This window comes from Protopterus annectens, chromosome 6.part0, assembly GCF_019279795.1.
Source record: "Protopterus annectens isolate FY-2018-M chromosome 6.part0, PAN1.0, whole genome shotgun sequence".
Classification (NCBI taxonomy): Eukaryota; Metazoa; Chordata; order Ceratodontiformes; family Protopteridae; genus Protopterus; species Protopterus annectens.
In genome coordinates, this window is record NC_056737.1 from 675,377,672 (window position 1) to 675,396,103 (window position 18,432).

Genomic DNA, 18,432 nt, shown 5'->3' on the forward strand with positions numbered 1-18,432 from the left:
CACTGTACTACTTTAGAGGAATAGCTACTTACTTACATTATGGTTTCACTAAGAGACCATCAAATCTGTTAATTTTCAACATGGTGCTGTTAGATATGGCTGACAAACTGCCTAACTATGATACAAGACTCCCCTGTTGCTGTACATAGTTTGGAATAGCACAGAAATACAGTAGCTTATACAGTAACACAAGTTGTATAGAATTAGAAGTACACTATTTCATAACGTCATGTCAGGAGATTTTAGCTTTAAGAAAACTTTCTAGGGTCAGTACTTAAAATTAATTGCAAAGCACACTTTTTTACTTTAAACACTATACAATTTGATATGGTATATGGTAAGGACGTTGCACTCATCACTAAGGGTTGGTTATTTATATTTGCTAAGGAAAGTGAGAAACTTTAAAATGACTTGATATGCACTTAATATACAAACAAAGAGGTAAAAAAACAAGGCAGAAAGAAATTCTCTTGTTCAAGCTCTTGTTAATGTGATGATCTCACACATCTCATCTGTAGGAACACATCATGATGTCTTTAAAGTACCAAAAAAATCTGATTTTCTGCATACTTGTCAAGTCAAACAAATCAGATGTATTCTTAACCTACACTGAATGCATACTACAAACAGGTCGAGGAGTACATAACTTTACATCTGATTTCTTAGGCAATTTCATTCAGCAGTTCCATCATAAGATCATCCAGTTACCAGGAATTGCTTTAACAGTGGAATCCAAGCAAAATCAAATGGAGAACCACCTACCAAAGTCAAATCAATCAGTAAATCAGAAACATGCCTTTTGGCAAAGACGTTTGAATGACCCACTCTTGTTCCAGTTTCCTAGACCCCCCCCCTCACCAAAAGACTCCAATAAAACTGAACGCAAGGTTATAAATACAGGTAAACACATGTATATTTTACATATTTTTTCTACATCTATCTACATATTTTATATATATATAAAATGTATGTAACACACACACACACATATATATGTATGTGTGTGCACATATATATGTATGTGTGTGTGTATCTCTCTCTCTATATACATATATATATATATATATATATATATATATATATATATATATATATATATATATATATAAAATGTGTGTGTGTGTGAACACTAAGAACGTCATACAAGCCTTAGATGACTCTGAAAGACAAGAAAGGTACAAAGAAACTGCACAGATCTTTCAAGTACTGGCAGGCACCTGGAATAATACTGCATGTCCAGAAAGGTGTTAAAGACAGCTACCTTTTTTTTGAAGGGGGTTGGGTGTGATGACAAAATGTCTTAAAGAACGTTAGTTAGAAATAGCAGTATTATGGAATGAAAGATCTTACCATGGATCCTTAAAACAAAAAGGCAATGCAATACAGCTCTGGCGAAGCTTGTTGCTCTGGAATCCACCTCCAGAATGTAATACCTTGTAAGTGGTGCGGATTACTGGCCATGCTGTGGATAAACAGCTTTCTTGCACTTAAGTGTGCTTACAACGTGCAAAAAAAGTTACTGTCATACCCTACTAATGGAAGGGAGAGCTTACAATTCTTGAGGGATCTCATTTGCAGCACATGATGATGATGATGCAAGGAGGGAAAAAAAATGAACAGAATGACTTAAGCACAATTCTAACCTCTAACTCATGAGCACAGAAGATGGTGAAAATGTATGGCAAAATTGGTCTGCTTACAGCGAAGCTGAAGCAAATAAATTTATAAATAAAATATTAGACACTGTGTTGAATAACACTGTAAGGAACAACCCACACACGGTCCCCTCCAATTACTGTGGTGAAAATGCACAAAAGCCGTGCCATCTACACTTCTCGTGTTATGAACCCTAAATGGCTTCTTTAGTACCCACAACACTTTGCTAATGCAAACTTCTGAGAAACAAACATTTTCCCTGGGAATGCTACAAATACAAAATTGGCAAATGAAAAGTGATTAAAGTTCACCACTCTATACTTAAACAAGCACAAACTGGAAAGTATGGAATTTCAGGGAGTGAACAAGTGCATCTCTTGATGTCTACAAAGCTAACTTTCTGAATCACTACACTAAAGCTTACATGCATGGCGACAAATGTTTTTTTGGAAACAGGATAACTGAAGATCTGGTGAGGCATTGTCTTCTTCACATCAAAATACTTGGAATCATAGCATATTAAAAAGGGGATGCTGTTTGATGGAGCTGCTGATGAAAATAACCCTGAGGCTCCCATTTTACAACAGGAATTAATCCATACAGAAACTGTACTAAAAAACCTCTGGCAATCTCTAAACCTGGTGAAATCCCAAAAAAACATAACCTTTTTTTACACTATACAGGCTACTTTAACATTTGTGTAATACAATGACAAAATGTTTTTTTTATTTACAACTTCTGATCATAGCAAGATGTTGATGCTGCAGATCAGATGCACTAACATACAATAAATAAAATAAATAAAATCAAAATGTGTATATTACCTGGCTAATCAACAATACATCTCTTACTACACAGGATGTATACCCTTCACATTCTGTGCAGCAGTAATTCTGTACTTAAATATACTAGTTACCAACAGCAATGAAACCAAATCAATTTGAACCCAGTTTTATCAAAACATTAAACTGCTCTAAAACAACTGTTTGTTAAATAAGGGCAATGATCAATGGCTAGGTATAGGGAGCTTCTGCATCCTCTACATACAAAAGGCAGCAATTCATTTGTATAACAAACTGACAAACATCATATCCAACATGTATGAACTTCAATTTGGTTGCAAAAACTGTATAAAATTGGTTTCTAAGGGCTCCCTAATTCAGTGTATCAAAATGGAAGACTATAAAAATGTTTAAATACGCTTAACAAAAGAATCATTTTTACAAAATACATTCCAGCAATTATATAGCCAATGGTTACATGTATTAAAATATTTTTCTAACAAAATATGTGAATAAATTTAAGAAAATACATCAGTTTTCAGTTTATCCACATCTATGCTCAATTTTATAAAAAAAGGTCACGTACAGTAAACATTCCATATAAGTGTTGCTGTTCAGTTGGCACAAAACATTTGCAAACAAAAAGGCCCAAAAGTTAGAAAAATTCATCTAATACTTCTATGGTCTGAAAGTATTCCATCTATATGGTTAAACCAGGTGCAGTGAAGTAAAGCCAAGTGAAATAATTCATGCAGCAACATACAGTCAAGAAAAAGGACACTGCAGTAAGTACCAACAACTGGATTGCCTGACACTGCAACATTTTCCATGCAAACTGCATCTCAGTGCAGAGGATTACCCACCCCCAAAGTATTTACACATAAGGGGTGTGCCTTGTATCCCCTTTTCTAGTGTTTGCCAACTGTACAAGGCAGCAGTGCATAGTGGCACTTAACACAATACAGCTAATAAAAGTGGAAGCATTCGGGAGGGGTATTTTCATTGCATGTGTGTGCGTGCACACATTTCATTTAGTACACTTATCTAGTTCTGCAGTACCAGGCTACAGTTGACAGGAAAAGGACTGCAGTACCTGATCTTACCATTCCTTTATCAAAGATGTACTCTTATGGCACACTGGTTCACAAAAACATGCTACCTCTCTTAAAAACTCATGCAGAAGGTACTAACATATGGGATATAACCCCAACAAGTGACTGGTATAATAATACCTCTGGTAGGCCACCATTTCACCTGTTATGGAATGCGTTCCTAACCAATTAATAAGTGTGTAGACAGGATCAGACAGTGACATTTAAACAGACACAGCTAATGAATCATCTAAGAACAGTCTCAGCAGTCATGTAACCAACTGTCATTTCACTCAATATTAGCAACTTAACAGTATTTTTAAGTCATTACTTAACAAATAAAAACAAAACAAAAAAACATTTTTCAGCACTGGATATCAAGTCATTCACTCTACGAATAGAAAGGACTTGCCAGAGTCTCAGAACTGCTTTATTTGCCTGACAAGGGAAGAAGCATAAATGTCTACGGCCAGCAGAGAAAATGGAGATAATTCATGTTTTGTTCTGCATGAATAGAACACTGGTACTTGGATGGATTGATTAAGAGTAAAGGAAAATACCACTTTAGGCACGGGTGAAGTGCTACTCCCTATTCCTCTGGAAAAACTAATTGGCAATGTTTGGCTACCTAACTCCAGATTTAGAAGCATGCCATACAGAAGACCAAGACTAAATCAAATCTACGCAAGGATGAGTCACTGAACTTGTGTGCTATGAGACAGGCTCTGGGATCAACTATACAGGTGGTTTAAAGGAGACTGGGAAGCCAGTCTTGTTTGGGTCGGAAGAGGCCTAGAGGAATGAAATTTTCAGCACAATCTCAAATTGAGATGAACTTTCTGAAGGAAAAAGGGAGATATATGCAGCAGTTTTTCTCGGATAAGAATGTATCCACTGCTTTTGCCTTTGCGGCCTAGTAAATGCAGCCAAAGTTGCAGTTTAAGCAGGCACAGACTCTAAAAAAATCAAAGTGATGGAGGGCTTGACAACAGTGTTAAAATGGCTGAATATGGATCATGTTACCTACCACACTGGCAGCAAGGCTGAAGTTCTGCTCATGCTCAGACTATTTGCAAGTGGGCTGCACATATCAAAAGGGAGAGTTTTACGGTGTCGAGTTGCCAGCCTGGCACCCAACTTTCCACAGAAGGCAGACACATGCACGCACTCACGCCTAGGGCCAATTTAGTCCAATCCACCTACAGCATGTTTTTGGGATGTGGGAGGAAACCAGAGCACCCGGAGGAAACCCACGTGACCACAGGGAGGATATGTAGAGTCCGCACTGAAGGCACCCTAGCTGAAAATCGAACCGCAGAACCTCTTGTTGTGAGGCAGCAACGCTAACCGCTGCACCACCGTGGCTGCCCCATTGCATACTACCTAATCCTGAAATAATAAGCCTCCCTGTATTAAAAAAAAATGGTATGAATCGTTCTCCCTACATATGTACATACCTGAACTCGTAAGAAAGAATGAAGACAAAGCTAGAAAAGCAGCATTTATTTACTTTACAATTACATGCAGCACTCTGTCCTAAATTGTGGCCAAACTGATAATTCCAAAAGAAAAAGACTGTGCTTAATATCTGCTAGCATCACCCACCACTAATGAGATGCAAAATGACAAGAGTGGTTTTGGCAGCGCGTTCATTACTAAAGCCTGCTTCACAAAACCTCATTTACGTTAAAGCACAATCAAGGAGTCTGGCAGTAAAGCACAACAAATGACAGAGGAACAAGCTGTCCACACAGCTATCACTTTCACAGTACAAGCAGCACTCAACCATCTTTTACAGATGTGAAAAGTTAGCCCATATCACCTTGTTATCTGATGGGTCTGTGTTTATAAAGTAGATAAACTGGGTGAGAATGGTAGGGGTAGTGGGAACCTTTCATCAACTTAGCTGGATTAGTCCACCAAAGTTCTTTTTTCACAGCTTGAAGAAACAGGAAGCAGAAGTCAAAACATCCCAACACAGAAGATGACTTTTTCTCGTTTAGAGTTGCATTCTGGACAAGATGACAACATACCTAAGATGCAGAGATGTTAGTAGAAAGAGAATAGCTAATTGCTGAAAGTCAAAGAACCTGAGAATCAAGTTGCTACAGTGGGCACTGGGCAGCAACCACCAGGTGCCAAAATTTCAAATAAAGGTAAACTGACTTTTCTTGTATCCACAGTTCTCCAACTACTAAAGCTATGTATTCTCAAAGTCTCTGGTGTAGAGAACAAATAAACAAAAGAGCAAGGGGAAAAATGATGTCTCACTACAAACCTCAAGGGTCAACTGCAAGAAACCTACAGGAAATGTGGAGGCAGGGTGCCCTTGTAGGTGCAACAGATCTTCAAGAGGCTTTCTCAAGCAAACACAGAAAGGATTTCAACAGGAACAGAATCTATGCTGATGAACAAACATACTTGAGAGTTTAGATTAAAATCATTTTTTGCACAGAGAAAGCATAAAGCCAATGCTGTCACTACCTGGACTGTCTTTGTGCAACAGCTGCCAAGAGAAGAAGCCCTTCAAGGACTGCCACCAATTTGGAATGGGGTAGCTTCGGCACTTCAACATTAATTTCAATGACAGCAAGGTAGCAGAATACTATGGTGTAACCCATTAGAATTACCAGTTACTTTGCCAAATGTAAGTTTTAATGGTCTCAGCTTAAAAAAACTAAACAATGAACTTAACTTTCTCCACAAAAGGCCATCAGAAGCATCTTTTCTTAGCAAAACACATTCTCAAACCTCTTGAGGATCCACTGCGGTCTTGCAGTCATCTGTCAGTGTACCGAGGTTTGGCACACCAAACCAGTTACGTCCATAAACTTACCTTACTGCACTAGGTTAATTTCAATCTCTCAACCCATCCCTTTTTTCGGGAAGGCAAACATGACAAAACTGAAATTTCTGGTAAGAAAGGGAGTTAATATCTCAGAGCATATGTACTTATCAGTAGACTGTGAGACAGAGAGAAACAGAATGCCTCAGAGATGAACAATGCTTCAGAGATGAACAATATCATAAACTAAGACTACATATGGGCACCAGACGGTTGTGCAACAGGTCTAGAAAGCCATCCATATCTGTCTAGAAAGGGTGCAGTCTGGGTGTCACACCACCAGACAAACTGATAACTCAATGAATGGAGAGACACAGGACTGGGGTCTCTACCTGTAAACTATGATATCTTTTTCAGGAGCATTACATCCTTCCATCAATAGCTCATCTCAAAGTAATTGTTACTGGTATAGCCACCTCAAAAGTAACATACTTTCAAAGTGAGCAAGATGACAGCAATTGAGGTCAATGAGGTAGATATCCATTTCAAAAAGGTTCATCTTGTTTGTGGAAAAGTCAAGGTGTAAGAAGATGAAGAGAAAAGGCATCCAACTGCAAATTTCTACAGGGTGAAGGCTTCCCATCAGAACATCAAAACTGCCACCTAGATTTACACGTATGAACTGGTGCTTTGCTGTACAGGGAATAAAGAAGCCTTGGGTTACAGACAGTGGAGTGTCTACATATACTCCTCCAAATAAATGACAAGTTACAAGCACTGGAAAGTTGTTACAGTTGGTGAAATAACATGGTGGAACAATTGCTAACCCATTATTAGACTATCCACAATATAACCAGATTTTGTTAGCAAATGCAGCAGATGACAGAGAGACAGACGGACGACAAACTTAAACATCACTGCAAATTTGCTTCTGTAAAGCTGCCTGTGAGGCAATGAATCCCTCCAGGACAAATAAGTGGTGACTGACTACATTTTTCAAACCAGGATATGGCAACAGTTAAATCTAGTTTTTCTTCCGAGAGAAATCATGCTAACATACTGTTACACAACACAAGCTACAGCTACTGCTAAATTACAAATTTAACTGGAGAGAAGTATGGGTCCACTCATGAATTACTTACATGCACACATGCCCATGCATACAGATGGTATGTGTGAATGACAGGCTGCAACTGTTAGTGGGAAAACATTTACAAATAAGTGGCAGGTATACAGCTAATTTTAGTATCTTCTGCAAGAGCCCTTTTTACAAATTTGAGCGGCTATTCATGCATGTAGTAAACAACTGTAGAAAAAATATATTTTTAAAAACGTGATTTTGGTGATGTCAGTGCTGCACAAATCTTTAAGGGTCTTCACTGCATTAGGTGGTAACATATGAACACAGCAGACAATAAGCCAACTGTTACTCTAAATGAATACTAGACTTTAGGCCTGGTAAAGTTCAAAATGACAGTCTACAATTCTTTCTTTGTAAAAAGCCACTTCAACTAAAAGATCGACTTTTACAAGCATCTTCAGTGAATGCTTTCATCACTACCTACTAATCTATAAGACATTGTCACCACCATAACAGAACTTACTTAAAAAATCTATATGGCTGTGAAACTGCATACTAGATCCATAAAAGAATTCTAGTACTGCCGGATAAGAGGATTCATTTTAAAGAATTGTTCAAAAATATATTATTTAGCAAAACAAATGTATATTACTTTCTGAGTTCAGAAGCAACAGGTCCTCGAATAACTGCAATTAAAATTATTTTAAATATACTACAATTAGTTAAGATCCCACAAGAATTTCCATAATATGATCAAGCTCACTGAGATCAACCTTACGACTTGAGCCTGATGGTGATGCAGTAGACAAACTGTCCAACAAGTCATAATGCCCAATTCTAGAACCACCTAACATTCCAGTTAGCATAGAGTCCAAATCATACTGAGATGTATCAACATCTGAAAATAAATCATCCAAAGGGCTTTCAAACAGGTCTGAACTTTTAACTTCTAATGTTGCAAACACTGGGTCCCCAGATTTACAAAGTTCTACTTGACATTTCTGATGGTCCTCTGTTTTCCAGTGGCAGAAAAATGGTTTGCTTTCTTGTGTTTGAACTGGGGATACTGCTGCAGGTAAAGAAAGTTCATCTTGAACCTGATTAACTGCAGTATCATTAGAACTGTCAATATTAGAAGTAATTAACTCTTCTGTTTGAAAACTTGGTGATGCACGACAGAGAATATCTGTAGCGAGTAAACGGTCAAAACAAGTCTGAAATGACTTTTGTGTATTTGCTAACTGCCAGCTTCCATCCTGTGTCATTTCCTCTCGAATCTGTCGTACTGTGTTGGCTATAAGGACAGAACGACAAAGATCAGGTTCTACAAGCATGTGGCATAGCTGCAGCTTGATCAAGGACATATCCAGGAGTGACTGCCGCTGCAGATCATATGAAGGAACTATCCCAGGGTCAACTGCATTTCCACTGTCAGTTACATCATCCAAATATTTTCGTTTTGCACCCTTTGTTAACATCCTCACTGTAATAAAGGAAAAAAACTGTTAGATTACAGTGATGTGTAACAACTTGATAAAGAAATTAAAATATCAATTTAAAGTAAACACTAAACATTTCTGAAAATTAAGCACAGTAACAGAAAGACAAAACTTACATTTTATGAAAGTGGTCACTGCAAGCAGCCCATCTGAACTTGGCTAACAGGCAAATACCAACATGAACTACAGAAATCATTTTGTAGCAGATGATCATATACAACCCAGCATCACAGGTGATGATCCTAATCTTACACAGGTAGATGGTATGCACAATTTTTCTCCATTTCTAGTAAAGATTAGCGGAAAGCAGCAGCAGGAGAAAAAAAAAAAAGACTGTCGAGTATGTGTAAGAGGTGGGACAGACAACAGGCTCACGGGATGGGAACAAGAGGGTAGCAGAGACTGTGGCAGGAAATAGACCCTTAAGACAACCTACAGGAATCTCCACACCATAAAACTGCTATATGCTACTAAGCCCAGAAGATTTAATTTCATCTAGTGGCCAAGACACTGGAGAAGCCACCAGTGAGGGAGGCATGGGAGTGTGTGGCCAGTGCTTGTTCCCACCATATCCCAGGACCCCAGGACAGGGTGATGGCAAGAGTGCTGTGGCAAGAGCTCCACCCAGGGTAAAGCTCAGGACTGCAGCATCTGCAACTACAATCTCAGAGAAGCATAAATCCACCAAGGAGTGCACATGCATTCAAGCTGGAACTGTGGCTGTATGGTGTGCACACTTACACAAGGGCCAAAGTAAAAGGCACTGCGCCACACTTTTTAGTGAATAAGGTGGTGGTGGTGTGTTAGAAGGAAAACAATTCTAGCCCCTGCTGTTGCCTCAATCTCATTCTGCTTTAGGATACAAGAGATTGAATGAAATGAGTGAGCTAACAAGGGGCTTGACAGTCACTTGGGGGGGGGGGGGCAAATATATGGTGAACACAGATGGGTTAGTTCAACTTTACTGGCAAATTATTTTAAAATAAGGATTATTCCTGCAGTAGTTAACAGGTGGAGCAATTATATTTCCTAAAGAATTTACTGGACAGAAGTGTGTGTGTGTGTGTGTGTGTGTGTGTGTGTGTGTGTGTGGGGGACAGTCACGGAAAAGTGAGACAGACTGTAATTGGTACATGGTTAGTCACGAGATGGAAGTGCCCCAAACATCCGCAGTCTTACTCTATTATGTTAAACCTCACCCTTGGAATCAGCAGGGTAATTTAGAAGAAATTCACATTACATATAACTGCTGTATTTTCCAAAAATGCTTCCATGCTCCCTTCACCCCCACCTCTTTTTTTTGTTAGAACTACAAGTACACCTAAGTACAAACTGGGCAGGTTGGTGTCAGCCAAACTTACAAAATAGACATACAGTCTGTAAACAGGGTTGCGTCCTCAGGCATAAGCACTTCATTTTTAATAGTTATGCAACTGATGAAGTAATTCTGTTTAAAAAATAAATAAATAAAAGGATTCACTCCAGAATTAGCAACTATACCATGACTTTGAAGGGTTGTTAAAAGTATGGCTGCTAATCTTTACAGCTACTGACTACACATAAGACCATGTCTCTGTTGGAATGATCCTTACAATTGCATTCAGAAATGTCACGCCAAATACAGAGCATGTAAAGCCACAGATACAGTTTGATAAGGGAATGGAAATAAATTTCTGGTTATCAGAGAAAGCTGCTTTTCAGAAAATTTTAAATTAAATGGACACGGTTTTTATGAATTAGTGGCAGCTGAAAGCTTTCTTTACTTATTAGCACCAAGGCTTTGTGACCTCAGGAGTTAACAGAACTAAATGGATTCATGGAAACATAACCCTCATTTAATGGCCTGCCCTCCAAGCAAGGAACTTTGATGGATTAATTTCACATAATGCTGTAGGTCTGCTGTTGCTGCTGGCTCAAGGGTGATAGTGTCAACATTTCTAGCATCTGAGCTGGTCTAACCGTGACTCACTGATAAGTGACCATGTCAGACGAACCACATCAAACTTATTTACAGCTTCCAGTATCATTTGAAAAATGTATGTAGTATAGCATAGAGCAGGGGTCAGCAGTGACAAGCAAGGAGGAGAGTGATTCAGAGATGCATGCAATACAACCACACTATCAGAGAAACAGAGTGCAACACATAATATACGAAGGGGTGTCAACATACTAATAAGAGCAATCACATAAACGAATGATGAAATCGAACATTGAGAAGAGATTCAGGAATGTATACAATTAGCATGATGAGTCAAAGCAATCATTTATTCTGAATGCCTGGGTTTTCCTGTGGAGAAGAGCTTCACTAGTATTATAATGCTAGTTGCTGCATGAGCACTAACAGAACAGCATGCTTTAGTGGCTGCCTTTAGAGCCAGAGTCCATGATGTTGCACACTGTGACCCTCTGCATTGCAAGTGGCAAACACACTATCACCTCCATGAATAAACCACTTCTGAAGACTACTGCGTGGGCAGAGATCCCATGTGTGAGTTAGGAGACATGCAACACTGACATGGCATGCTTATCCCAGTGGACCTGAAGGTTTGTATAGTACTCCTCTCCCTTAATACAGGGACCTTTTACCATCTGACAGGGGACACATTATGAGACTTGCAGGTACTGGCCTCACAAATTTTAAAGCAGTTCCTTGACTTACTGTTGCAGCATGTGGAAAAGCATATTTAGTTTCAACAAAGAGCACAGGAGAGAACCACCACTATGCAGCCTTTCTAAAACTCAGACCGGTTCTCTGTAGTTATGGGGGCCACTGGCTGTTCCCACACTGCTACCAAGGGTGCCACCTACTCCATTTTAACCTGGCGGGCTTCTACTCCAACTTCAGGTTGTGTGCAATGCACAGAATATTACATACAATGGGTCTGTGCATTCCTCAGGCAGTTTTCAAAGATTCATAGGTCATCATCCAGTGTTATAGGCTTAAGGCAGTTTGAAAAACATTGACTCCCTGAAATTTGGTTTAAAAGTCCCCAGTGCTTGGGACAAAAGACTGAAAAAGAATAGCCTGTGCAGTGAAGCCTAGTTGGGGGGAGGGGGGTAGCAGAAGAGGACACGACTGATTAAGATGTTCAAGACTGGTGCATCTCAGGTCTGGAAACTAGTGGAGGGAAGGTGTCAGTCCTGATGAGTTTAAATAGTTGAGAGGCAAGTAGAAAGTCAGCACATTGTTTCACAGGTAGTCTGTTTTTTTTTTCGCCAATGGTTTTGCAGTGGTGTTCATTTCTCAGGGAGAGAGTGATGAATCTGTAAATGGTATTTGAAATGGACTGACTACATTAAGTTGTAGTAATTAGTGAGAGACAATATCCTAGATAAGCCAATAAGATAACTTTACCTATAGTATTTCTATAGGGTCTGGATAGAAAAGCAGAGATCCTACTACCCATGCTCTCATATCGCCTACTTAGAGGCTATCTCTGCTTGACTTGGTTGATTATTAGCCGAGGATAAGAAAGAGTTAATTTTTTTGAGTGTCTTGTCCAGATGGAGTTGGAAATTTCGGAAAGAGTCCAACCAAACCCCTAGCTATTTGATTGCAGTTTTATTAAGACGATCAAGGATTTTTAGAGACCTGGAGATTGAAGTAAGTTTTTCCCTAATGCCAAAAAGCAAGTTTTTTGTTTTAGAGGAGTATAGCAGTAATGGTTTATCACTGACCCACTGAATAATGGCATGAAAATCAGCCTGAAATTAAGAGTTCAAGAGAAGAGACAGAATGGTTGGAAAGGAATAGGACCATGTTATCAGCATAAAGCATGAGAGGAAGATGGGGTAAGCCAAAAGAAAGTTTGTTAATGTAGACAGAAAAAGAGGACAGGTGCCAGAGTAGATTCTTGAGGAACACTTTTCTACAGAGGTTGATGAATTGAAATTGAGAAATGACCGTTGGATGGGTTAGTTTTTTAACTATGGCAGTGTGCCATTACTAATGCCTATTTCAGAGAGTTAGTCTAGGAGAACTGAGTGACCAACAAGGTCAACAACAATTGCTCTAGTAATTAGACCTCTGTCACTACATTCTTCTTGGAATGGACAGTGTGTCCAGAGAGCTGTGGAAGTATTGTGAACAGAACAAAAGCCATGCTAATTTTGAGAGAGAGAGAGAGAAAGAGACAGAGAGAGAAAGAAAGAAAGAGAGAGAGAGAAAGAGAACGAGAGAAAGGAAGAGAGAAAGAAAGAGAGAGAGAGAGAGAGAGAGAGAGAGATGATAGTGTGTTGCAAATAAAGTAATTTTCCAGAATATTTCCTAGGGTAAGGGGAGGTTTTACTATGGCATTCTTATAGATAAAAAGTGACAGTAAAAGATTTAATACTCTGAATGTTAATATTACTTTCCTTCCAAAATAGCAGAAATTTAATTGGCAAGCTCTCCCCACTGACATTAAGGAAATCAACAATTATTCCAAATTCAGAATGCAACTCAAAAAGCACTTCTTCCAAGCCGAATGCTGCTGCTTCAACACTGGTCACATCACCTAACCTATCTCCCCTTCAGAGTCTCTCCTCTCTCAAGATTCACTTAAGACTGATCCACTTTAGAAACTAATGTATATACTGTACAATACACTCTCCTTGATTGTACATTGCACTGTGCTTGTTCAATGGAATGTGTATGTACAGTTTTTTCTATGTAATTAGTCTGAACTACTCTATTACTGATTACGTCTGCATTTTTGTTTGTTAAATTTTTGTATTTCACCTGGGCTGAGCAAGAAATTGGTCAATATTGATCAGTGCACTATTCCGATAAACAAATTTATATCTATCAATATCAAGACAAGGGAAGGAGAGAGAGAGACACACAGAGACAGACAAAGAGAGATACAGACATGAATACATATAACATTTCTCATGGTAATTAAAGTCTCTAAGATGGAATATGCACGGTAAATTGCACTGTACAGACTCCATTCAAAGCAACTGTTTGTATAAACGCAAAAGGTGTTATTATATTCAAACAGAGAATGAGAGAGACAAAAGTTGAAGATGACATTCATCCCAAAGAGATGTAGATTTTGGCATAATAGTCAGACTTTTGATACAGGCAACATGCTAATCAATAGCAAGCTAAGCCACTTCCAAGGCTGTACTACTCAGAAATATAAACATTAAAGGATAAATCTGTCTGAAGAACTGAATCTTAAATGTCAGAAATAAAAGAAAGACCACATTCATTAGCCCACTTACTGAAGTCAGGTTAACACTTTGTTTATGCTATTTAACTGTCACTGGATTGTACTAAAATCCTAGCTTTCTATCATGCAAATATTTATTCACTCAAAATGACTGATTTAACAGTGTTGTAGAAAAACCTAAATTAAACAAAAGTGGGCCCAAAACTGATACCTGCAGTAGAAGTAAACCCTTTGGTAGAAACACATTGTGAGTGATCAGTGAGCCATAAAGGTACCCAGTTAATGATGGAGAGATAAAATCTACACTTCAACATTACTTTCAAAACAGGTGCCAAAAGCTTTGGTAAGATCTTTCAAAACAGGTGCCAAAAGCTTTGGTAAGATCCAGGTAAACTGCTCCATCAGTCAGACCAAGATCCATGGCAATTCTAACTTGATCAAAAAAACTCTACTAGACTTGGCAAAGTTTACTTATCAACAGTAAACCCATGTTGCCAAATGACAAGTTGAGAACTACTCAAAAAAAAAAAAAATGTTCCACATAGTAGGAAATAAACCTTCCTTTGGTAAGCCATTAAAAATAACATACAATACATTGACCAGCTCAGACAATAGGTTACCAATCGATAAACTGGGAATGTTATCAGGCCCCATTCAGCTCTTACTACACATCACTTTTAATGCATCTTGCGCTATAAATCGAGACAGGAATCTAAATATGCCTCTGCAAGAAGTAAACACTGTATTAACAAAATGAGAAATAAGTAAATAATATATCTGTTTGATTTGGATCACACATCTAACTTTATGATTAATCATGGAAATTTGATTGCTGATATCAAAACAAGAGAGTTAACATATTACTGTGTGTGGAGCACTATGATTACTTGCCAAAAATTGAAAAAATATATATAAATAAATAAACCTGTTACGAGCTACTGTAGAGTGAGACCTGACCATCACAGTACTTTTAAAGTTCTGAAAAAAGTTCTATTATGATCAGATATAAGGGAAGGGACATTCCTTCTGTCCCAAAATATTTTTCCTGTGCCCATGGAAATTTACATGCGTCAGTCTGTAAGTAACTTATTTGAATTAGGTATCTATGACTTTTTCCTTACTTCCTGTCTTTGCGACAGCACTCGCCAAGTGCTTTACTGGCTATAAAATAAATGGGATTTGGCATAATGGTTAAGGCGTTTATCTCACAGACACAAGGTACAGGGTTTGATTCGCACCTTTGAGGGGAAACTGGCTAGGCTTTCAATGGCCCACAACAGTACTGAGCCTAGTATTTATCTATGAACCTATAATATGGGTGGGAGGTTGGCATGATGGTTAAGGTGTTTACCTTACAGGCATAAAGTGCAGGGTTTGATTTTCACAAGGAGTAATTGACTAAGCTTAAAATGGCCCAGAAGGGCAGTTAACCTAGTACTAATCTATGAAACAATGAACACAGTAAATTATTTTTCTACTGTAACCGATGAGTAGATAAAACTTCATGCACTACAAAGAGTTATGATCGTGACTCACCAATCATAACCAGTTATTACGTCTTCTTGACATGGATGACATGACTGAATTTTTTGGCATCAATATCTTGAACAGCAGCAGCTGGAGAGACCACTGAGATTCCTCACCCACAGAATCCAGGGCCTCAAACATCTACCCTACACAGATAGGCTAAAAACCCTGTCCCTCTACTCTCCTACAGACTCCTCAGAGGTGACCTCTGTCTGGCATACAAAGCAATCTCAGACCCTGCCCTGATGGGACTGCTGCATATCCATAACTCAAGCGCCACTCAAGTAACCCACATGCGATACCTCAACCTGGTCTGTGACATCAACAGGACTTGTCGGCAGGACAGATTTGTGTCCCAGAGACTCCCCCTTTTGTGGAATAGACTCCCTTCTCCACGTAAAGCAGAGTACATCATTGAACCTTTTTAAGCACAACCTGGATAACTGGATAGGGAACAGAAAATACACCCCTGGATAACTGGATGGGGAACAGAAAATACACCCCTGGAATTCCACCCATGTCCCTGCTGGACAGTGGCATAGGGTGCTGACTTGTTGGAACATGGGCTAAATTCTTGGCTAGGCTTGTAAGGGCCTCAGGACCAATAGCCTAATAACTTCCTATGAACAAATAAAGTGGCTACAATTGGAAACCCGATCATAACCCTCAATACAACTTTCTATTAGTGTGACCGTCAGCTAACTTGATTTCCAAAAGCCTGATGAAGATCTGAAAGTCCACTGTTTACATTTGGACGATAGCTCTTATCTTAATAAACTTTCGTACTTTTTGCTTTGGAATATCTGCTGTTTGTGAAGTTGGATTTTCCGCAGTTTGGATTTTTTTTGAGTTACTGATTTCATAAAGATTTTTTCATAGTGAAGTACAGATTTGAATTTCTTATGAATTTTATTTCAATTTCTTTCATTTCTTGATATAGGATGTTTCTTGTAATGCATATATATAGATTTTTTTTCTCATAAAGTTTAATTAAATTCATGTTCTGCCAAAAAGGAAACTTGATTTTTTTTTGTTGTTTTAGCTCCCAACATCACCAGAAATGGCTACAGTCAAAAATATTTTTTTTTAAAGTTTAAGTAACAAATGTAAGACTCAAAGTGACATAATTCCAGTTAGCTGAAGAAGTAGTTTGTTTTGGTAAGTCTGATATCAATCTTCTTACTAGTGTATGACTTCATAAGCTCATGCTAATATGACTTCAAATGGGTTAATAAGGCAAACAGGTCAGAATTCCCCCTAAGGTGGTAAATATTTAATAGTAGGAGTTAAGCCATTGCAGTTAGATGTAATAAAGTCCAAGAAGCTGTCCAAACCACCCCCGAGTAGGCACAGTGACCAACTGCTTGAATCCATTCAGTAACATGGAATGAATATAGGTTCTCGTTCAAACTTGGAGGTGTAAGCTGTACAGTCGAAATGGGGACAATCCAGATCACCTAATATATGGAATGCATGGTCTAAAGATGGGGATTTATATGCAAGTGTTAGATTTTATGAATATTAGTCTGAAATTAATTATGTTGTAAATAAGCTGGAAGAAAAGGCTTGCTTAAATGCAGAAACAGAGTTTAGTAATATGTGATCAGCAGTCATACTAAATGACCATGGCTTGGAAAAGGAATCTGCTGAATGGACATTTTTCCCTTACAGACTTAAAACAGGATGTATGCAACAAAATACAAAATCTGCTTTTAAAGAATGGACATTTTTTTACAGACTTAAAACTTTAAAGAATGGACAATGACACTGTGACAATGACAGATGTTTTATACAAAGATCCAAATAAAATACAGGATGTTCACACTGTCAGAAAAGCTGATCTCTGACATGTGTTTTCTCAAAAATATGTTTTTCTGCATGGAAAACAGGATATGCTTATCAGCATTGGTACAAGAACATATGTTCCTATACACAGATCAAATAGAATAATACAACAATGTGTTTCAAAAAAAAAAATTTTTTTCTACATGGGACACTGGACACTGTTACAGGGATATTCACACTGTGTAAAAAAAGGTCTCTTACAAGACATTGTTAAACAAGGAGGCTTAGTATTGTTTGTTTCTACAGGCAAAAAAAATAAAATAAAAAGAGGACTAAAGAGGACTAAAAAGAGCTGTATAAATCCAGTTATGTTAGAGGTATGGTAGGTGGCGGTATGTGTTATAATGTGTCCTAAGGTAAATGTTATATCTCTCATATGAGAAGTAAAGTATGAGGAAGTACAGTACTTTTGCAACGTGGTTCCGTTTCGTTTTATTATAGTATAAAATTAAATTTGTTTTATTTGTTACTAAGTTGATGCTGCAAAGTATATTGTATATTCTGCAAGTTTTCTGCAAGTTTCTGTATGCAATAGAAAAATATAACCAGACTTGAATTTTAGCAGAATTAGCAAGAGCAAGAGCCAGCCAGCTGAAGAGATCAGAGATCCATCCCACAGCAAGTAAGCAGCAGCAAGAAAGCAAAGCAGCAGCAAAGTAATTTTTTCAGCAAGTATCAATCTAATATTTATATTAGTATCCTCCCAATACATGACTCTGACATATGGCATATATGCAGCCTACACCAGCATTTTGTGTGGAGTGAATTTTCACAAGGTCATCTAGTTGAAAAGGTACACAAACCACCACAGACCGATATGCTGGTCCCACACATGTAGGGAGCAGGTCCCTCAATGGTGTCCATTGCTGTGTAGCAGGTTTTGCAGCATATGCTTTGGAACCATGGCTGATGACTCACATCCACACTGCTCAGGCCATGTCAGAAATGACATAGCAAGCCACACTGCTGCTGATGTGGAATACTGTTTTAATGCATTCAGAATTTTGAAG

At 38.3% G+C, this 18,432-nt stretch overlaps 1 protein-coding gene across 1 annotated transcript in view; it reads right to left on the reverse strand.

Moving 5' to 3' along the window:
* Positions 1 to 1,117: 1,117 nt before the first annotated feature.
* The window catches only part of CDCA4 (cell division cycle associated 4), a 71,185-nt gene continuing 53,870 nt past the window's right edge, over positions 1,118 to 18,432 (reverse strand). The window contains exon 3 of the mRNA XM_044074360.1: positions 1,118 to 8,878. Within this exon, the coding sequence (XP_043930295.1) occupies positions 8,118 to 8,873 (756 nt within the window). The 5' untranslated portion in view covers positions 8,874 to 8,878 and the 3' untranslated portion in view covers positions 1,118 to 8,117. The remainder of the gene's footprint in view (positions 8,879 to 18,432) is intronic.